This window comes from Pseudonaja textilis, chromosome 2, assembly GCF_049901715.1.
Source record: "Pseudonaja textilis isolate UNSWEBS1 chromosome 2, rPseTex1.2, whole genome shotgun sequence".
NCBI classification, from domain to species: Eukaryota; Metazoa; Chordata; class Lepidosauria; order Squamata; family Elapidae; genus Pseudonaja; species Pseudonaja textilis.
In genome coordinates this window covers 89,961,790-89,985,540 of record NC_141991.1, presented here as the reverse complement: position 1 = coordinate 89,985,540, position 23,751 = coordinate 89,961,790, and the positions used below count along the sequence as shown (strand labels likewise).

Sequence of the window (23,751 nt, the reverse complement as noted above, 5' to 3'; positions counted from 1 at the left end):
ACAGGAGACTTTCAGAACTAGGGAAGAAGGAATTGAAGAGAAGTATTTCTCTCCTATTGGGGCAGGATAATATTTTCCATTTCATTTCTCACCTTAGGTAGGCATTTCAACTAAATTAAATCAATTTGGATTCTGTTTCTCATTTTGTTACTTCAAAGGACACCTACATGGCTAGCCAAGCCATGCTAACATGGTGCACTTTATCATTTTATCCCTGCCTAGGGTAATGAACCTGAGCATAAATGAATCTTTAAGTCAGGCCACCAAGCCCAAATCTGAGCTGAATAAATTTGTGAAACCTGGGCAATATTTGTATGACACCAATTCAATACATTTTATAGAAGCTAAGGTTGCATTGGAAAAAATTTAGAATGAATTTGACTGTTAACATTTCATCACAGCAGTACTAGAAAGAGGAGACCAATCTTCTAATAATGGTAAATATTAACCTACTTTCTTTAGAGGTGTTCTAACAAAATTCTGACTTGTAAGTGCTGGTAGCAGTGATGATCACACATACATTCTGAATTTTATTATAATCTAATAGTAGTTCAGAAGGAGTCCTTTCCAGGGTGACTGATGGTGTAACAATAGCACTTAGACTTATATACCGTTTAAGCAGTCCTTACAGCTCTCCTTAAGCAGTTTACAGAGTTAGCATATTGCCCCCAACAATATGGGCCCTCATTTTACTGACTTGGAAGGATGGAAGGCTGAATTAACCTTGAGCTGGTCAGGATCAAACTCCTCCTGACAGTGAACAGAGTCAGCCTGCAATACTACATTCTAACCAATGTGCCACTACTTACACTTATGTAAGGGGCTGAATGCATGGAAAGTGTGTTTTGTACTACTAACCTTCAGTCTATACTCTTTAGCAAATCTCACTTTATACCCTTGAATCTAAGAGTCAGATATTTAGTGATTCTCATCATTTTTACCTTATTTTAGCACTTTTTGCTGTCAGTAAGTCATTTTCTCTATTGATCTGCTATATCATCATACTGAGCAGGTCAAGATATCCTACGTTTCTAACTGGGCAAAATATGGCTGCAAATTCCCTTGAAACATATATTTCAAATCTATTCAACCATAAAGAGAGCATTATTGTATACAATGTTTTTCTAAAAAGAGTATACCACTTAGAATGGTTAGATTAAAAACAATTATTTCACTTCCAATAGTTGTTTCAATGAATGGATTTTACTTGGAACTAGACATCCCTACCAAAAAATCCTTCTTCTATGTAATTATTAAAGGTAAGGACATCTGGCCATCTTCATACTGTTTAGAAATGCAGGGAGTAGTTTATTTTGAACTGACCTTGTAACAACATATTTGTAAACACATTGGAAAGTTTACAAAGAAGTCTAGAACAATTTCAAAGTTTGCACTTTAAAACATTTTTTCTTTTAAATACTATATTTACATAAATCTCCATGGTACTTTAAAGTAAAAAATTGAATTAAAGTGCTTTTTGGAAAATCCAATAGTTTGGTACATCTCAAAAAATGGAAAAACCTTCTTTTGGATTGAGCATATCTGAAATGTTTGGAGGGATTTCTGATGAATGAGGAGATGCTTGTGGAATATATTAAAAGCTTAACCAATACATAGTTTTTTTTTAAGGATAAGTGAGCAGCATATGAAGATATGATGAAAGGAAGCAAATTATTGCAGGGCCAAGATAGCATGATTTCAGTGTGCAATTATTTCAGCACCAATTTTTAAATGAATTCCTATTTATATGTAATAGGTATGGCATTTGAAGTTTACTTCTTAGTGAGATAGAACAAAGTAGAATAGACAATACCTCCACTAAAGGAATTGACAATTGGCTGTCCAACTGCACTAAGTGGGTAGTCTTCAATGGAACTACCTATGCATGGAGGCACACTTGCAGTGGGATATATTGAGATTCTGTGTTAGGTCCAGTACTCTTCAACATCATCATGAATGATCTAAATCAGTGGCCCCCAACCTTTTTTGTGCCATGGCCCGGTACCGGCATCGCAAAATGATCCGCGGCCCAGTACCGGCATCAGCACGCATGACAAGGCAAGCTGAGCTGAGCGACCAGCCAGCCAGCTGTCCCCAGCTTCTCCCCGCCACCTTCAATTCCTCCTTTGTACCTTTGTCGATGGGCTTCGGGATGGCTTCGGGACGGTCGCTCGGCTCGCCTTGCTTTGGGTGCTGAAAGAATCCTTGCGCCTTAGTTTCGTTCAAAGCCACCTCCCCTTGATGAAACTAAGGCACGAGGATTCCTTCAGGAGCCAAATGCCACTTTCCAACCAGAAAACCTCACCCGGAAGCACTTTCTCATCGAAAAAAGATGGCGGCGCCCAGCAAACCGGTGGTCCGGTAGAAAATGTTCCACGGACCGGTACCGGTCCAGGGCCCAGTGGTTGGGGACCCCTGATCTAGATGTGGTAAAAGAAAGGGAAGTCATCAGATTTCCAAATGGCGTCAAACTGGGGGAAATAGCTAATACTTTAGAAGATAAACTCAAGATTCAGAAGGATTTAGACAGACTTGAACACTAGGCCTTATTCAACAAAATGCAATCCTTTCTTAAGAAATGTAAGATCCTATACATAGGTGAGAAAAACCAAATGCACAGGTACAGAATAAATGGTAACTGGCTCAACAGCAGTAACTGTGGGATGGATCTAGGTGAACAATCACTGACATATGGGCCAGCAATGTGCTGCAGCTGCCAAAAAAGCCAATACAGTCCTAGGCTACATTGACCAAGGAATACTGTCAAGATCACATGGTATACTATTCCCAATTTATATTGCACTGGTGAGACCAGAATACTGCATTCATTTCTGGTCATCATGATACCAAAATATATTGAGTAGAAAGAAGAATAGGAAAAGTGATGAGAAGTCCAGAGGCTAAGCTGTATGATAAATGAACGAGGTATGTCTAATATAAGAAAGAGAAGGATTACAGGTGACATGATTGCAGCCTTCCAGGAGTTGAAAGCTGTCACAGAGAAGAGAGGATCAACCTGTTCTCCACTGAGCTGAAGGGAGAATCCAGGATAGGAAGGGAGTAGTCTCTAGTCTCATAGCTCTGCAGACCGAGTTGAAAAACTGAGCACCCCCCCCCTGATAATGGTCCCCAGTTCTTCACTCAGTCTTAGCGTGTTCAGACCACCATTTAAGTGCTCTGAATAGTTAAGATTGTAGAAGAATCTTCACCCCCTGGAGTGAGTCCCCCACCTTCGAGTGGCTTAGAGCAGGTTTGACAGCTAGCCAGCTTGCCAGTTAGCACTTTTTTTTTTGCTTTTTTTTTTTTGACTTCCCTTTTAAAACATTCTTTGCTGGTAGACTGGTTTTTGGAATTGTGATTGTAAATTTGGTTGGAGGTGCCCCTGAGACCCTGTGTGGCCTGGGCTGGGTGGGGGCAGGAGTCAGTGTCTTATTCAACTAACTTTCTCCTGGTCCATTCTTATTGATCTGTGCTAGCTGCAAAAACCGCAAGGCTCTTCTCCCCCTTTTCAGCATCGGCGGCCATTTCAGACGTTTTGGGAAAATTCTGCAGTTCGTCTCCAGGATTGTCCCTTGGGGGTGGTACTGGCCATCTGGATTGAATCCTGACCCCCTGTCCAGTCACCAGAGCACCGTGGCAGCTGTGAGATGCTTGAGACTGCCAAATTGATTGTGGTGCAGCAGCCAAGCCTCTGATCTGTCAGGGCTTGTAGCAATTTTAAAGAGTCAGCCATTTTTTTTTTTCCTTTTTGCTTTGACTCTTGCTTTAAATTGTGGAGCTGTGCTGAGCTCACCACTTCTGGGTCGCACTAGCTTCCTGAAGTGGTGGACAGCTGCTGTGACCAAAGCAGACAGCTTTAGAACAAATAAATTTGATTTTTCTTTTTCTTTTGCCTATTTTTTCCTTTTCTCTCCCTGTTTGTGACAATTATTTTTGGCAGGCTCAAAATGGCTGCCAGGGGAGCTGGCCAAAAATTATCAGCTCCTCAGCAGAGTAGGGAGAGAGCTGCAAGGAGATCAACTAAGTCCAGGTCTGTGGGGCTGGAGGCAGCAGCTAGGATTAGATCTAGGACCCTAGCCCCTAAAAGACCCTCTAGGGCAGAGGATAGGCAGGCCAGGCATAGACAAAAAGCCCTAGATAAGGAATTTGAGATAGACTCCCTTGATAAAAAGCAGTGATAGACTCCAAGATGGCTGAAAACAGGGCCATCTCTCCTCTGCTTCCACAGGATGGCAGGCAGCAAAATCAATTGGCAGATAGACAATATTTGACTGCCTGATATCCTGGTGGCTCAAGTACTCAGGATTTGCAGGGAAACCTCCAAATCAAGGCAAAAGCCACTCATAATCATTCTGAGCCACCACAAGGAATTTTGATTGCTGCACCTGGAAGCCAAGCCTCCAGCAGAACCAGACCTGCGCCTGAAAATAAAAAAGCCACCTTTACCCCTACAGTGGCTGGGTTGCAGCCTGAGGAGACCCACAGGCAAGAGATGCCATCCTTCATGAGACCCTGGATCTCCCAAACAATTAGACAAGAATTTCAGGCTTAAGTCAACCAGATGTGCCAGCTGCCTGGTTTGGACACTAACAATGGTGTTCCTCAGGGGCAGGGGCAGGCTTCTGCAGAACAGCCAATCTACTTCAGAAATAGTTCTGCATCCCCTTCGGAAAGAAGCTAGTTTTATGTTTCCGAGAGGCACCTCCTTCCAGATAGGGCTTTTCTGATGGGGAGTTGGAGGTAGCAGGTCCCCCCTCCTTTAAGGACCTTTTCCAGCTGACTCTCTTCAAGACTCTGCTGGTTAAGGCTAAGAGCACGGCTCATCTTAAAAAAAGGGACAAGACCACCGGGATCTTTCCCCACAGGGGAAGGATCAGAAAGATTACATATTCACTGAGGAAGCATCTGTGGTGGACTCTGTACCTGTGCCCCCAACGTTTATGAATGTGATTAAAAAGCAGTGGGAATCCCCTGGGGAGGTACACTCATCCCAGTGGGTCTGAGTCTACCTTATTTAATGGGTGACTGCGGCAACTGCAGAGTAGAACCCCACCTGAGGACCTCAGGGTGCATCAGGACTTATATAAGATAATGGCCACAGCTCAATCAACAGCTAATGCCACCCACATGTCAGCCATGGCCTCATCTGTAACAGCACGTAGGCTTATCTGGCTAAGAAACTGGCAGATGGATGCCAGAAACAAGTGGAAGGTGGCGTTTGCTCCCTTCAAGGGAGAGAGGCTTTTTGGGAAGGCACTGGATCCCTTTTTTTGATGGAAACCAGGGACAAGTGAAAGATCCTACCCTCCCAGGGGAAGCATTTTGATTACTCCTTACTACAGAAAGCCCTCCTTTAAACAGGGGGAAGCTGGGACAAGCTTTCCCCATCAAAGTAGGCCCTTCTTCCAAAGATCCTCATTTCAGGCCAATAGACTGGCCTTTGCCGCCAAAGGGCATCAGAGGCAAGATGACAGAAGGTCCTTTCAGGATTCCAACAGACCTTTTAGATGCAGCAAGTGACACCCAAGCCTCCCCTCTCACCGGGGGCTGTCTGGGGCTGTTCTGGCAGAGGTGGGAACAGATCATGACAGACGCTTGGATCCTGACAACTTTATGGTCAGGTCTCTCTCAGGAGTTTCTTTCCTCCCCCCCCCCAGTGCCTTTGTGTGCTGCCCCCTCAAGGGACCCCCTCAAAGAGGGATCTCATGGAATCGGTGATCCACCATCTGCTGGACGTTCGGGCCATCCATCCAGTTCCTGGAGACCAGGAGAGACAGAGGTTCTATTCAATTTGGTTTGTGATTCCAAAGGCCTTGGGGAGATGAAGGTGGTGAGCAATCCTCAACTTGAAAGTGCTCAACAGGCATCTAATCTACTGAAGATTCAAGGTGCATTCCCTCCACTCTATCATACAGGGCCTGCGGGAGGGAGATTTTTTGGGCTTCAGTAGACCTGACAAAGGCCTACCTCCAACCACTGTCAGTTCCTGAGGTTTTGCTATGGCAGCCACCATTTTCAATACAGGGCTCTCCCATTTGGCCTATCATCAGCCCCATGGACTTTTACCAAGCTCCTGGCAGCCATAGCGGCATACCTCAGATCCTTACCCATAAGGATCCTATGCTATTTGGATGACTTCCTGATAGCATCCTCTTCCAGACCTCAGGCAGAGGAGGATATGATGTCGACAATGAGGATCCTTCGAGAGCATGGGTTCTCGATAAACCTGGACAAATGCCACACAGTACCATCAAACCGTTTCTTGCATTTTGGGACTATCATAGACACCTTAACTGGCCAGGTCTTTCTCTCACAGGAGCGTCGAGACAGTATAAGGGATGTCACATCACAGATCCTGTCTGCTAGAGAGGCACCTATCATCTTGCTGTCTCAACTTCTCAGCAAGATGATATCGGGCATTGGGATCATTCCAGAGTCCGCTTCCATGTCCGAACCCTGCAGTGGTTCCTGCTCCCCTACCAGAAGGCGAGCAGGGGTGACTCACTAAGGAGGGGTCACATCCCCTGCTGGTTCTTCTTTCTCTCCATTGGTAGCAGTCCTGAGCCATAGATCAGGGTTGCTTGTACAGGGAGCCCCAGAGGATTACCATCACCTCTGATGCCAGTCTGTATTGTTGGGGAGCCCACCTGGGAGTTGAGGTTAGGGGATCATGGGAGGAGTTCGCCCACAACATAAATTGGTTAGAGCTCAGGGCTGCCTGCTTAACTCTCAAGGATCTAAGGCAGGAGGTGATGGGGAGACAGGTTTTTCCCCTCATAAACAATGTGGCCACCAAGGCCCACCTAAACTGGCAGGGGGGCACTCACTCCCGATCTCTAATGCAGAAGGTGACTTGGTTGTGCAGGTTGTTCAGGTACAGGCGGAGAGACACCTGTTGTCCTGCGAGCAGAAAACATCTCGGGAGTTTCCAATGTGCAAGCAGACTGGTTGAGCAGGACCACAGTCGACCAGTCAGAATGGTGACTGCATCCCAGTCTGTTCCAGGAGATGACAGAACGGTTTGGCCATCCGATTCTGGATCTCTTTGCATCTATGGAGAACTCACAGCTCCCAAGTTTCTTTGCATGGTTCCCAGCACTGGAGCAAAAGGGGACAATGCTCTCCGGTGCAGGTAGCCCCAAGGGCTATTATATGCCTTCCCCCCTTCCCCTGATTTTGAGGACAATCAGAAAGGTACTGACAGAGAAGGCAGAGGTTCTGTTGGTAGCCCCTTACTGGCCCAGGCACCCATGGTTTGCCAACCTGGTGGGTTTGTCGGTTGCCAGACCCTGGAGAATTCCCCTGCACAGGATCTCCCTCAGCCAGGGCCCGATTGAGCACCTAGATCCAGCCTGGTTTCGGTTGTCTGGCGCTTGAGTGGGTGCTCCTGAAACAGGAGTAGTTTTCCAGAAGGGTCATTCAGACCATCCAGGTGGCCAGAAGACCTTCCACAACCAGGATATACGATGCATTGTGGAGGATTTTCTGTGGCTGGTGTGCCAGTCATCTATTGGAACCTACTGCTGTGTCTGTGACAAATGTGTTAGAGTTCCTGCAGGACAGGTTTGACAGACGTCTTGCCCCCAGTACCTTGAAGAGACAGGTGGCTGCCTTGGCCTCGGACTCAACTACTCTGGCCCAACACCCCAGGGTGAAAGCCTTCTTTAGTGGAGCCACTAATTTCAAGCCACCTGTGGTCCACCATTACCCCACCTGGGACTTGCCTAGGGTCCTGCAGGCACTGACTTCTCCCCCATTTGAACCCTTGCATGAAGTCAGTCTTCACCTACTCACATGCAAGATGTCATTCTTAGCGGCCATTATTTTGGCCAGGCATATCTCGGAGTTGACGGTCTTATCCATTAGAAAGGACCTGTGTGTTTTCCATGCAGACGGGGTGGGCCATACCTTTCTGCCCAGGGTGAACTCCTTATTCCATCACTCCTAGGAGTTGATTTTGCCCGACTTCTGTCCAGGTCCTACACCTCGGATGTTAGGAGGGCCCTCCATATATACATCAAAAGGACCTCCTCTTTTAGGAGGACTGAAGCCCTGTTCTTTTCTTTCAGCCATCAACTTTGGGTCACAGGGTTTACCGTGGGTCACTGGCTTAGAGCCTGTATAGCGAAGGCCCATGAGTTACTGGCTCTTCCTGTGCCCAGGAGAATCACTGCATGCTCAACCAGGAGTACAGTGACCACTGCAGCCTGGGCAATGCAGGCTTCAGTTCTGGACTTTTGTAGAGCTGCTACTTGGTCATCTGTGACCCCATTTGTAAGAAATTATAAAATTGACTCCTTTGCTTCAGCAGAGGCATCCTTTGGAAGATGAGTCCTGCAGGGTGTTCATGTAGAAGTGGGGATCTCCGACCAATCCAGTTCCCTCCCGTAGGACAGCCATCAGCCAGTTTTGGTATGTCCCATCCTGGATTCTTCCTTTGGCTCAGTGGAGAAGGGGCGTTGGTCCTACCTGAACGCTTCTTCTCAGGGAGCTGAAGGAAGAATCCAGTCCCACCCTGTATTCTGTCTGGTCAGAGTAGGGAGAAAATGTTTTTTTCTCGCAGTATCAAATAGGCTATCTGTTAGAGGATGAGGAGCAGCTGGATTCGCTTTGACGTCGTTCAGAACTGGGGACCATTACAGGGGTGTACCCTCAGTTTTTCAACTTGGTCTGCAGATCTATGAGACTAGAGACTACCCCGTCCTATCCTGGATTCTCCCTTCGGCTCCCTGAGAAGAAGTGTTTAGGTAGGACCAATGCCCCTTCTCCAAAGCACTTGAGGGCAGGACAAGAAGAAATGGGTGGAAACTATTAAGGAGAGATCCAGCCTAGAACTAAAGAGAAATTTCCTGACACTGAGAACAATTGATCAGTGGAATAGCTTACCTCTGTATGTTTGGGTGATCCACTACTAGAAGTGTTCAAGAAGAGATTGGACAGCCATTTGTTTGGAATGATGTAGGGGCTTGAGTAGGGGCTTGGGCTAGAAGATCTCCCCAAACCCTTCCAATCCTATTATTTTATGTTCTTGTTTCAGAATGAAGCATTTCTATCAAGAAAAATCTATTCAAATTCCATTATTCAATAACAAACCTTACCAAAGTTCATGCATTAGACTTTTTGTGAATCTGAAAACTTTCATATTTAATGTTGGTGGACATGTTGAAAATCTATTCCATCTTGCAGTATTTGTGAGTTGGTTTCCTATTATTAAAATACAACTGGCAAAAGATGACACCTTTTTCCAGAAAAAAGAAAAGAGATCTCTACTAGTCTAGAATTTAGCAGCAATTCTGTTATATTCTAAATGAAGAAGAATATAACACTATAACACTTTCTTCATTGTACTAATTATTGTATTTATCTATACAGACCAGGACATTTAATGTTGTGCATTGAAAATGTTCAGTTAGTTTTTGGAAAGGGACTGGTATGTGTAAATTATACTATCTTGATCAAAAGATCGTAACAAAGATTAAGAAGGCAAAAAAAAAATCTTCCATTTTTTCCTATCTCACAATAAAAAGTGGGCTCAATTTTTCAAAATTAAACGGCAACTTTGTGAATAGAGGTCTGCTATCTTTTGCTTTTATGAGTCAACTGGGGCAGACTTCAATATGAATTCCACCTATCACACTTCACTAAATAGGCAGAACTATAACCAATTGGACAACCTCACAAGAATCCAATAACTCCTGATAATTCTTCTCGAAGAAAAATTAGAAAGCCTTAACCAAAGTCTTCTTGCAGTAGCTGTCTTTCAAAGGCAAGCTCTATATACAGAAATAATAGTCACATACTCACTTATTTGGTTTTTCTCATTGCCACTTTATGTAGTGGGTTACCTGGCCTCCTCTTTTGAGGTAGCTAGCCTATTTCCAAATAACCTTTGTTTATTGTGACCCCATTGTTTTTCTCTGACTGTATGATAATTATTACAGTCTAGGAACAAACTAAAGGTACAATTGCATTATTTTAAAGTCAAGAAAAAACAAGAAAAGGAAAAGTTGCCCCTGGTTCTTATTCTGATTTGCTTTTTTGTTTAATTACAGGAGACTTGTTGGGTTCCTATACCAACAGTGGTTTTATTAATTCAAATTATATCCTGTATAGCTAATAGAAAATAATTGGCAAGTAAATATAATTTAATAGCTGTGGGTTTTTATATTGCTAGGCACTATGTAGGAGGCTAATTCTAATGAGCCAAGGTTCAGTCTAAATGATTAAAGAAGTTAATATTTCTGTTTGGCTGATCAATTAATAAAAGCCCTTCGTCCTTTAAAAGTAAGCATGGAACTATGTCATGGGAAGCATATTGAATGTGAAAGATTTATTATGCTGTATTCACACAAACAACTGTGGTTCCGTAGCACACCAAAAGTCTTCTGATCTGCAGTGGTGAGAACTATTTTGGATATATTTCAAATCAGAAATTGAAAGAAATATGACTTTGTATATAATGAATCATTTATTATATATTGTTGAGAGCAATTCATATTCTAACTCTTAGTTACATGCTGTGCCCTTTGGCATAACATAACTCTATTAGATTTGAATGGGAATAGCCCTGTTGCCTCTTATAATGCCTTGAAAACTTGGCTGCTCCCTGGACATTAGGCCAGTCCTGTCATGGTTTCGGAAGCAAAATATGTTGCTTGGCCTCACTTATGCCGTATGGTATTGTTGTATGTTTTTTTCTCCTTTGTTTTCATTATTTTGTTTTTTTTAATCTTTTTAATACAATGTAGGTCTCTCAGAAGCCGTATTTCCAAATTTGGTGGCTCTCCACTTAATTTGTATGTCAACTCCTGACATTGTATAATTTTAGAAAAGATCACTGCTTGATTTTTCATCTTGTTTTTCTTTTAGAGTATTTCTGAGAGCCATCAACAAATTTTCTGAGACTATGAATCACAAGTTTCTGGAAAACATGAATTTTGAAGAACAAGTAAGTGGCTTATTTTTTTAAACAAAACAAAGCAAAACCAGAAATTACTTGTTTTGCATCAAGTTATTGATGAAATTATCTAGCATGTAGAAACAAATATTATTTATAGCAAGACCTCAAGAAGATAAAGACTTAGCATACCTATCCTTTTCTCAGATTGAATTCACAGATAATTAAATATTTTAATATAGCATCAGAGCAAGCAAGGAAAGTACCAAAAATGTGAATTATCAGGCAGAATTTGTTACTGCAAGTAATGTGAGGCACACAGTGTAAAATCAAAATTATATCTCAAGAAGGCCTCAGAAAGGACCTTAAGCTTCCTTTTTGTCCTACTTCTCCCAGAATGTGACAAGTAAAAATATGGTTTATAAAATTTGTATAGTAAATGTGAATAATATTAATGTAAATGAATGCATATTAAGTAATAGCTCTTTTCAAGCCAGAGCATGAATGATAAAGCATAATTTTCTTTACTCTCTGAGATTTAACAGACTGCATGTGACTGGCATGCCAGATTTTCTTTTTCTTCCCACTGTTCTTATTATTTCAGTTTTGAGACTGCGTGATTCGATAGCATTTGCCTGGCTTACAGATAAAAGTTAAAATAAAATAAAATATAACAAAAAAACAAGAAGATAGATGATGTAACCAACCTCCCCCCTGCCCCCCACCCAAGCCATTAAGCTGCTCAACTTTCAGGGGGATAAGACAAAAATAGAAATAATGTCAAAGAAACGATGGTGGATATCATTTATCGCATTGAGTTATCCTCTCTGAATTTGTCCATGGCCAGTTGTCCCACAGCAAGTTGGCCACGGCAAAATGGTCGTGGCAAGTTGGGAAGGGCAAATTGTTCCATTCTGTTCTCTTTTAGGGGCAGCCCGCAAAGTTATCTTTATTGCAAACCTACATCAGAAATTAATAATCCTGCCAAAGCAATTAACATTTAACACTTTCCTTTGATTTAGAACTTGCTATATGCTGATGTTAGAAAGTTGGAGAATTGGTTGGCATAATTGTTTTGCTGATCTTACAAGAAATGCGTGTTCTGGGAGTTTTGAATCCCTTGAAACTTACATGCAGCATCCAATGCATATTTATTGACTTTTATTATAATTTACTTATTTATGATCTAACAGCTGAGATGTTTTAAAAATTATGAAAAGTCATTCAAAGCACTTTAACTTTTTTTTTGCCAAATTGACACAATGAAAATGCAAACATCTGTTGCACCATATTCACTGTATACCAATGGGTGGACATCATACATTCCACAGCACAATTCTATTTTTCCCCTCACAAAATAACAGGACATGGCTTTCTATGGATTTCTATATGTGTGTGCTTGAATTGTGAGGGAGTTCAGTAACGGGGACAGAATAGGGAAATTTATGACTTTGCTCTAGCCCTGAATTTAGATTGATCCTTTCTCTTTAAGAATTGCACAGAAAATGGGATTCTATCAAGTGAGATTTATTCTCCTCATGTGGTGATAGAAAACTTCACGCATCAATTTCTCTCTCTCTCTCCTTCTCCCTTCCTTCATTTGTCCCTTCAGCTCCCCCTTCTGTGTTTGTTTCTCCTTTTTTCCAGATGAAGGCTTGAACATCTCAATATGGGGGAATAACTCAAAAGTTCCACTTTATTGAATAGAGTAGAAACAACATGAACCTTGAGATTCTTCCCATTCCTTCTCTAATCATCCTGTACTAACAATATTTTAGAAAACAAATGCAATATTTGTACAATATAAAATATATGCTATTTTAATGGACAATTTATTGTTGTTTTTCTAACATTGCTATTAGATATATACTGCATTGAGTTAAAAGAAAACAAAATAATGTTTATTCAATAATGACTAGCAAAATTTGTAAAATATATAACACAAAAGAAAAATAAATAGATGAAATAATATAAAGATAAAATAACAAAGAAAAAATACACCACTCTAATGGTCTTAATTACCTGTGAAAGGGTTAAAAAAATTATAACCTAGGAAGTAAAATAGATATCACTTAAAACAAGATAGCTAAAGCATATTAAATATAAAATGATGAATAAAAGAGGAGAGATTATTTCTGTTATTTCACTGCAGGACTGAATTTGGCTTCTGGACCATTAATAAAGGGTGTCAACCCTTTTAGGAGGTAGTTCACAGAGAAATTTCCTTCCTGGAAATTTAGATATTAGGGGTTATAAGAAATCCATTTGTCTCCAAACTTGTTAGCTTTTTAGAAAACCATGAAGATGTGATTTTTCTTTCGACATTGGGTTGCTACTTGGATCCAGCAGATATGGGATTTTGATGGCCTTATTTTGATAATCTTTTCAATGTGCTATGTTTAAATTTTTACCATAAATTGCCCAGAATCACAAGGTGAGATAGTGGCTATGGAAGAATTGTAAATTATTAAGCATACCTTTGATCTCATATTTTTATATGCTTACTTTGCACTGCCTGTATATGTTTCATTTTTTGAAAACTCACTGGAGTTAGTTGTTCCAGAAGTTTCAGGAGAAAACGCTGATCCTAATCCTTACTGGAGTGTTTTTATTTGTTTGTATGTAATTTCATGAAGACCAGAAACAGAAAGGCAACATTAGAAAAAAGAAACTTCACTTGTTTTTCAACTCAACAAGAGTGCACCATTCTATTTTCTTATCTCTTTTCCTTTGATGAACACTTCCCTCCATTTTTACAAACAAAGCTTTCTTTTAGATCAGGAGAATTTAGTGCTATAGAAACATCATGCTGATAGATGGGGATCTGGGAGAAAGGCTTTTCAAAAAGGATATTGTGCTGTATGCCACTATGATTGTGTTGTATGCCATTCAAACATGCTTTGCTGCCTCTAACTCCCATCAAAAATTATAGGCATGGTCTTACAGGCAGCAAAAGTGAGAATAAAAACGTTATGATCCTCTTAAGGCTGATTTGATTGTCCATCTAACACTGTACCTGATACAAGAATATGATTGAAAAAGTTGAAGAAAATAGTATTGGCATTGATTGGGCTGTGAAGAAACAATATGAAAAACAACAATAATGATGCTAAAATGTGTGTTTGTGCTTTAAATTAAGAAACAATTCGTTCTATCTTTTTAAAACTAAGCATTTGAATCTGTGACATTAATTAATTGTTTATCCTAACGAATTACATTGTATATTAAGTAACCTTTTTTTGATAGGCTGGCTTATGTTTTGATCATAATGCAAACTTATTTAATAAAGGGTTTTGGGACAATTAATTTTGAATTTTAATTTACCCTATGATATGATTGAGGTCTGATGTGAATACAAGGGAGACATTGCAGGGAAGGTAAGTCTGCTAATTTTAAAAATGAAAAAAGAGCAAATGGCACAGACAGTACTTTTCTTGCTTTTAGTAGCCAACATACAGTATATATAGAAAAAAAGAACATGAGATATTCAGAGGTTGGAGGCTGGAGATTTCTGGTGGTTGAAGTCTACAAGTCTTAAAGTTGCCAAGTTTGGAGACCTCTGCTCTAGTACTCTAGTACTTCACATTGTCATACATATGGCTGTATTTCTTATAGTATTCTTCTCTGAAGTTTACTAAGAGGCAGTATAGAAATAAATACCACTCACAATTTATAGTTTGCTGAAATATATAAACTATAAAAATATTATGTATGGAAAAAATCTCCCATGTGTGGAAAAATGAGGAACTATTTTGATCAAGGTGTTGCAGCTTTTTCTAGATAAATTTTGCTATAGTTAAATTTTCTATTAAAATATTGCTATACTGATATTTGAAAACTAGGGACAAAATTTAATTCCAAATCATAGAATTATGTATTTCTGTTTTTCATCATTGAGAAATGTGGTCAACATTTTATTCTTCTTCTTCTTCTTTTTCTTCAGCGTTTGTCTCGCGCTCGGGCGAGGTCCGCTAATGTCCTTGAGTACTGCTTCCACACCTCTCTGTCTGCCACGCATGTCGGGTCTGCCTTCGCGATCTCTAGATCGGCCTTGATCGTGTCCATCCAGCGTTGTTTAGGTCTACCACGCGGTCTCGCTCCTCCGACAGTCACCTTCATTACAGATTTGATGATGGATTCTTCCTTGGCGCGGCTCACGTGGCCGAACCATCGTAGCCGGGACTGCCTCATGACCGTGGGGATGGGCACGACGTTGAACCGTCTACGCACTTCTTCGTTCCTGACGCGATCGAGTAGGGTGAGGCCTACCGACCATCGGAGCATTCGCATCTCCATTATCTGGAGTCTGCTTTCGACTTCTTTGGTCGTCGGCCAGCACTCTGCGCCGTATATGGCCACGGGGCGCACCACAGAGTTATAGATTTTCGCCTTCAGGCGCATCAGCATCTTCTTGTCACAGAGGATGCCCGTGACGGACTTCCATTTGCCCCACGCTGCATTGATCCTGGCTGCCACCTCAGTTTGTAGTAGGCCTTCTTCCCCAAGAGTAGTTCCCAGGTACTTGAAGGTGGAGGCGCGCGGTAGCTCCTGCCCATTCACGTGGATGGAGCCTGTCATTTCATTGTCAGTGGTCAGGTATTCGGACTTCTTTAGGTTCAGCCGGAGCCCGAACTGCTCGAGGCGGTCGTGCCACTGTTGGACTCGGTGCTCGAGTTCAGCCTTGCACAGGTTGGCCAGGAACACATCATCGGTGTAGAGCAGCGTCCATGGGGCGGGCGTGTACAGGTCGTGTGTAATTGTGTCCATCACCAGAATGAACAGCAGTGGTGAGAGAGCAGAGCCCTGGTGTACGCCGATGGTAATATTAAACTCCTCTGATATCCCAGCTGCCGCTTTTACACGGCTTTTGTGACATCTGTATAGGAGTTGGACCCATTGTACGAGCAGCTCAGGCACGCCGTGATCTCGCAGTGCGTACCAGATGAGATTGTGCGGGACTCGGTCGAAGGCCTTTTCCAAGTCTAGGAAGGCGGTGTGGAGCGGGATTTTCTTCTCTCTGTGAGCCTCCATCAGCATCCGCACACCGAAGATGGCGTCGGTGGTGCCGCAGTTCTTGATGAATCCAGCCTGGTTGACGCTGATGTCGACGATGTCCCGAATGCGCTTATCAAGGACGCGTTCAAAGATCTTCATAGTGTGTGACAGTAACCTGACCGGTCTGTAGTTGGAGCAGTCCGCTGGGCTGCCCTTTCCCTTCCAGATCGGAACAGTGGTGCTGCGGTACCAGTCGTGTGGCACTTTTCCCGTGGAGACGATGTTGTTGAACAGCTCGCACAGCCACAATGCCAAGCCCGGTAGTGCCTTTTTCCAGAAGTCGGCAGGGATGTCGCCTGGTCCTGTTGCCTTACCGCTTTTCATGGCCTTGATGGCGTCGGCGACCTCGCTGGCATAAATGCCTGAGACTGGGCCTTCAACTGGGTCACCTCGCGGGGTTCGTGGATGTGGGAACTCCTCGTGGAGATCTTCTCGAAGTATTGCCGCCACCTCTCCGCAGCGCCTCTGGGGTTGACGATCAAATTTCCCCTTTCGTCGTTGATCCCATGAAACTGGTCAATGTCCAGGGTCTTCCTGTGTCTGCTTTTGGCTAGGCGGTAGATCTCATTCTCGCCTTCTCGCGTGTTCAACTTCTCGTAGATGTCATCGTAGTGGGAGCTTCTGGCTGTCGCTACTGCTTTCTTGGCTGCCTTTTTGGCCGCCTTGTATTCGCAGAGCTTCTCGCTGGTCTTGTCCTGAAGAAAGGCCTTGTAGAGCCGTTTCTTCAGGTGTACGGCATCTTGTACTTCCGGTGTCCAGAGCCATGTATCTCGCTCGATGCGTCTCCGTCCTGGCTTGGTGCAACCAAGCTGTTGGCAGCCAGCAGTGTGAACAGTGCTCTTCAGCATGGACCACGCTTCCTGTGGCCCGTCGACCATCTGCAGGAACTGCTCCGGTTTGATGAGGGGTCCCGCCATCTTCTTCTGGTTCCACCACTTGATTCGTGGCTGGTCTGCATTCCTTTGTCAATCCTGGTCTTGGGCTTGCTGATCCTGATCTTCGCCATCAGCGGCCTGTGCTGACTGCTCGATTCATACGGGTACACCTTGGCGTTGAGCACGCTTTTTAGCGGCTCTTCGTCGTACGATGATGTAGTCGATCTGTGTGTGGTGGCTCCTGTTTCTGCTATGGTAGGTGAGGAGTTGAGATTCTCGCCTAATGAACCAGGTATTCGTGATGGTCATATCATGGGAGTCGGCAAAGTCCAGGATCCTCTGGCCATTCTCATTCGTATCGCCTGTGCCGTGCCCACCGTGGCACTGGTGTCCGTTTTGTCCCGCCCTACATGACCATTCAGGTCGCCCGAGATGATGATGTCATCTTCGTGTGGGATCTGCCTGAGTTGGATGTCGAGCAGTTCCCAGAAGGTATCCTTCTCCTCCTCGTGACATCCGGTCTGAGGGGCGAGGGCGGACAAGATGTGTAGGCGCTGCCTCTCGGTCGCTACGACGATTATCATCAGTCGCTCTGTGAGGCGCTTAACTTCTGCGATGGAACTTTGCCAGCTTGGACTGACAACCACAGCTACACCGCCGCGGTTTTCCTTACAGCTGGTGTATATGATCTTGTAGCCGTCTATAGTCGTAGCCTTGTTGCCCTTCCAGCGAGTTTCCTGGAGGCAGCAGATGTCCAGCTTCCTGTCCCGCATGGCCCTGACGATCTCGGTCGAGCGTCCAGTCAGCGAATCCACATTCCAGGTGGCCACCTTGAGCGTCTGGCAGTCCTCTGTTCCCCGCTTGCGTTTTTTCACACGGATCGGGTAGTCTCTATGCGCATCGGACCCGGACGCAGTCGCCAACATTTTATTCATAGCTACAAAATCCAGATGAAAATCCAGAACTCTTCACAGCTTCATAATATAATTCTTGAGGTTAAAAATAATAGATTATTTTTGGCCTTATTCCATATATATTTTTGGGAATTTAATTTTGTTAAAATCAAGGAGATTTTTTCCCATGAAGCAATTATGAAGAACTTATGATATTATAATTTTTAGCTCTAAAGCTACATTCCTTGGTTGGAAATGGAAAATTATTCTGAACCTGGTGTATGAAAAGTTATCAGCTAACTTTAGTGCGGTAACTTTATTGTTTATGTGAATCTCCAGATGCTACTCAGGGAATGCAGGCCAGTGAATATAAAAACCGCACTCTCGTCTTTTTATTCTAATTGCAATGTAATAATAGCACATAACTTTGCATCATATTAAATCCTTTTTGCTGGCTGCCTTCATAAATTATTTAGGTTTCACACAGCTTAATACAACCTTCCATTTCAGAAGAGATGCATTATAACAATTCAGTGTTCTGTCTTCTGCTCAATTTACAGCTCTGGAACAACTATTTTCATCTTGCAGTGGCTTTTATCACCCAGGACACCTTGCAGCTAGAGCAATTCTCCCATGGTAAATGCATTAAGATCCTGAACAAGTAGGTCTTGTTTTTAATCATTGAAAAGTGATTTTTGCTTCTCATTTAGACAAGAAAGCTGGGATTAAGATAATGACTTCTGCTTTACCTTTCAGATATGGAGACATGAGACGTTTAATTGGTTTTGCTATCCGTGACATGTGGTACAAACTTGGTAAGTTAGAGTATTTGAAAGCAACGATGGGTTCTTCTGATTCTGATGGAGACCTTTTCTAATGAGATGTTCCATTTTATTAAAATTGTTTTTATTACATTTATCTTGTCTCATGAAATATCTGTCATCTTATTTACAAGATGTGTGCCTGAATGTCTGGCAGATAGCATCATAGACATTTCTACACATGCAACATTATTCAATATGATTAAGAACTGGAACAAGGAGATACACTGAAAAAAGTACAAAGAGGACTAGGCAAAGACCTTTCATTTTTAGCAAGAGGGATTGTGATCACCTTGTCCACTACTAACTTTATAGTTATAAAAACCGCCCTTCACATGGATCATCCTGGGTAAAGGAAATAACATTCCTGGATATCAGTTTTAGAGAATGTCTTTTTTTTAGTGATAGTTTAGTTTAGTTAGTTAGATAGTTTAGAAAATGAGCGCCCGTCCAGAGATACGAATATCCCTGGAGAGGAGTTTTGGTTATAGAAATGTAGAGCTGATTCTACTCTTTTTCTCTCAATTAAAACATTTATACCTTCTGTTTTACATTAACAACATTTTTTGTTTTGTTCATACGTATACAATGACCAACATGTATTGTTGAGTAATATTTGGATTCCGAATTTCTAAGTACAGTAAATACGTTGCGGTACTGTCAAAGCCTAGGGAAAGAATGTACAACGGGGACAAGGAAGTAAGAGTTGAATAAGCTGAGCTTCAACTTTAATTAATTTACTGCCAAGTCAGCAGGGATCAAATTGGAACTGGTCCATTACAGCTCCATATAATAATAATACAGCTGGTCTGTAATTATAATTCAAGGTAATTTTGCAGCTTGAAGGGAAGCTTCTGTGCAAGAAAAGCAAATGTCCAGCCACTAAGGTTTATTTCAGCAAGTGTGTCTGTTTGTTTTCATGCAAAGGAAAAACAATCTGTTTATTTAGGTTTCCATATATCAGCCTTAATTTTATTTCTTGTTCCTATCTATGTTGTTATTTCAGAATAGTCATTGTTAGATGAGACTGTTTTGCCATTGTACCCAACAATACAGTCACATTTTTCTTGAAATTAGAAAAACACAACAAAATGATAAAAGCGGCTGCTTAATATCAAATTGATACAGAATAAAGATGGAACTTCTGTTACAGTTACTTGAAAAAATTCCCTTGATTATAATGGAATACCATGTTTAATTATATGTTGTACAATTTTTCTCCAGGAAAAAAGTATTATTTTTCTTCCGCTATTCATATGTAAACTTATTGAACAATTACAAATCATCAAAGAGTTACAATTCTCAGAAGGAGGTTTATAGAACTTGTATTTTTTTCTTAAATTAAAAAGTTGAGAAACCAGCAAGTATTAATTAACAAACTCAGAACAAGAGATTAAAATATTTTTAACAATTTGATGCAATATTTTGATAGATAAAATTGTATGCAATTTAAGAATTTCAGTGGAAGAAAAATATTAAATTTACAGAGCATATCACATTTAGAGAAAATTGATTAGTTTTACCAATGTTATATTACTCCAGTATTGATTTCTAAAACTGATAATTCATTTTTTTTAAACTAATGGAAATGTAATAATTGTAACACTTAGTTCCATCAGCTTAAATCATATGTTTGCAGGCAATGTTGTAAAGTTCAATAATTTTGAAAAATGACTTTTAATGGAATAAGACAAATTCTAAAAGTATTTATTTATTCAGCAAGCATATTTATATAACTGCCCATGTCACCAAATGCAGTTTATAACAATCAACAGCTATTAGTACAATACACTGTTGAAAACAATGATAGTTATAGCCAAATATCTTTTGCATTTCTATCCTGAAATAAAAACATAGTTTCGCCCTGCTATGACTTTTCTGAAATAAGGTGACTTTTAACCTCCTTCTTTCCATTAATTTCTATTAATATTACCAAACATATTCCAGTTTAGTACCCTGGGCTAACTTTAACATGCTACAAGGATGCTGAAATTTTCCCATTGGAGAAGTTATAACCTCATATTTGATAAATAAATCTAATGCCAAATTTTATTTATTGTGGAAATTCTGGGAGATTATAATTCCACACATGAGTTTGTACCATATCTAAAATTTCTCTCAGTGTCACATTTTAACCAGAAAGTATTGAAAGCAATAGATTTAGATGCTATGAATGGCATACCTTTCTTATTTTTTTAGGCTAGAGAATTATAGCTGTTAATTTCTCAGGGCTCTTACCTCAAGGATAAATTTCCTACTTAGTGGATGGAAACTATTGTAATTTTTCATTTTTGTGCTGACCACCGTTATTGATACTTGCATACTAATTTGATTTTAACAATGAGCTATAGTTTTAAAATGATACAAGATGTTTTAAGTATGTAAAACAAGAATGCATTATACTGGAAAAGTTTACTCAACTGTTTTAAGTTTTGTGATGCTGGTAAAGAAAGGAAGATTTTGAAGCATCCATCAATTTTCTTGATGTTGCATAGCATATTTCTGTAAATAAAGATTTTTTTGAAAGATTAGGAGCTTGGTGGCAGCTAAGTTGTCCCTTCATCTATTGTTCTGCAACTGGAAATATACAGCTACCCAAGATTTAGTTATAGCGAGACTTTAAAATGAAATTGAGCAATGACCCTTTTTTACTTAATCAAATGTGAATGCTGTATTTGTTGACTGTCAAGTTGGCAAATTAGACTTTGCAAAAGAATGTTCAGAGTTCATCACCATGCATTTGGTTGTTTACTGGGACAGATGCTTGTCTGTAATGTAATATAGGGAATCAAACCTATACCTGCTGCTGCTTTTTCGTCTCTCTTCTCTGAAACATTACCCATGATTAAGTACTGCAGGAGGGAGAACTATAAAGGTGATCAACCCATACTTTGTACCTTATTGTAATTTTACTTTGTTTTACACACACACACACACACACACACACACACACACACACACACACGGGGCTGAGGAATCACTAAGAAATATTTCAAGGCCTGCTTTTCTTGTTGGAGCTGACATTTACAAGCTTCTTCCTTCTTCTTTTTATCATCTGTCATAATTGCAAATGCTTCCTAAGGCAGACTCCAGTGGCGCTCTATTTCATGTGGCTTTAAGTCATTCTGCAGCCAATCTATAATGGAGTTACCAGGACATCATTTCTATTCTGAGCTTTCTAATGGTTGGCATTATTCATCTAGGAATGAAAGCAGATGTGTTTTTTTCAATTGTGACAGAGACAAGAGAATATATCAGAGGCTAGTGTAATGTTTTCTCTGATAAATTGGTTTTGATGGGCAGAAATGAGGAAATAGAATTATTTTCTCTTCCAAGAATATTCATTGATTAAATGTTGGGAACAGTAACCATTAAAATAAGATTGTGTACATTCACCCAACTCATTTAGGTTATCTGATATGCAATATGCTTTGTATGTAATAGTAAACAAATATATTATAGTGCAATCTTGAAACACGACCATAACAATAGTGGAGACTTAAGTCTTATAATGCAATACTGCCACAGAAAGGACAATAGAGTTACATATCATTTAGCTGTCATCCCTAACTTAACACTCTCCAGATATCTTGGGAATGCAGCTATCAGGAAAAAAAATCAAAATACCAACTTGTGAAACACTGATTATCTATATCTATCTAATCTATCTATCCATCTATCTATCCATCTATCTATCCATTCATCCATCAATCATCCTATCTCAGTTTGTTCAAATTGTTTCATATATAGTTGAGCCAGGGGTGGGATACGACAGGGTTAACTACTGGTTCGGGATTTGCGAGCTTCCCTGCTCGCTGTGAGCTGCACGCCTGTAAATCATCATCAGCATGCTGTGTGCAGAAACGCAGTCTTTGAAACAGCCCTCTTTTCCTGCTTTTTAAACTGCAGCTGGGCCTCGTTTGGCAGCTGAAGTTGCAAAATCAGGAAATAAAAATCAGGTAAGACCCTGGGGGGGGCAGGGGAGCAAAACCATCAACAGACATAGAACCGGCTGCTCTTCAGAGCTACCAGTTCTACAGAGGAGGACAGAACTGGTAGAAACCCACCCCTGAGTTGAGTGCTTTGCACATGATGATGTGGGGTAGTAGCTTACAGGTGAATAACTGGGAAGAAATCATTCTGGTTGTAATTTATTAATTTAACCATAACAGAATAACTAAGTAAAGCATACTATGCAAAAGGGACAATCAAGCAGCCAAAAAGAGAACAAAATAACCCAAGCATCTCTTTACTAGCAATCAGCACCCAAATCAGCATCGATTAGCTCCAAGGTGCTATTAGATTTACACTAATATCAAGAAATGGTGGAATAGAAGAATAATAATTTTAAAAAAAGAATCAGAAGGAGGGACAGAATAAAATGTGAGTGGCAAAATTTTTAAAAATATATTTAAATAATTAAATAAAATTGTTAGTTGTCCCACAGCAAGTTGTCCCATATTGAGTTGGCCATTGTGGGTTGTTCTGCAGCGAATTGGCTGGGGTGAGTTGGCCGAAGCAAGTTGGCTGTGGCAAGTTGTCCCATTCCACAATCAAGTAAACAATACCCCAATCAAGAAACTGCCAAAGAAGCCAACAGTAAACAGTCCAACCAAGGAATCTCTAAGACTTCCCCCACCCACACAAATAAGCAAGACACCAGATTATAACCTGATAGCAAACTGCACTCCTTACTAACACTAAATATGTTGCCTGGTTTGGGTAATGAAACATCCACAAGAAAATCAGCAAGCTCAGAGAGCACCAAGGACCTCTCAATTGAAGCAGAAGTCAAGAAATCAAATTGCAACTAGTGAAAGAACCAAGAAACTGACTGCTATCGGGAGTACCTGGTTTATTTAGTAATTGCTTATTCAGTTTCTGCATTACATATTTTTAGCATTAAATATTTTACATATTTTGAATCATTGCTTCTTCCATCACAGAAATCATCACAAATATTTTATTACATTGTAAACAATCCAAGAGTTACAAAACTGATGTGAAAAAGTGTTTGGTGTTCTTTTGTAAATAGTTTGTTTCTCAACTAGAAATATTGAATCATCAACATTCAAAAAAAAAAAAAATCCACCCTAAAATCCAGAAGGAAAGTTAAAATAAAACACTGAAATAGAAATGTTATAATGGTATTGAAATAATGGTGCACCATTTGTTGATATTATTAATTTTCTTTTCTTGTATTGTTCCAG

The 23,751-nt window shown here is 40.9% G+C and overlaps 1 protein-coding gene across 1 annotated transcript in view; it reads left to right on the top strand.

Moving 5' to 3' along the window:
• DOCK2 (dedicator of cytokinesis 2) overlaps positions 1 to 23,751 on the top strand; it is a 316,322-nt gene that overhangs the window by 229,108 nt on the left and 63,463 nt on the right. The window contains exons 30-32 of the mRNA XM_087924559.1: positions 10,870 to 10,948; positions 18,281 to 18,381; positions 18,477 to 18,535. Coding sequence (XP_087780685.1) covers positions 10,870 to 10,948; positions 18,281 to 18,381; positions 18,477 to 18,535 — 239 coding nt within the window. The remainder of the gene's footprint in view (positions 1 to 10,869; positions 10,949 to 18,280; positions 18,382 to 18,476; positions 18,536 to 23,751) is intronic.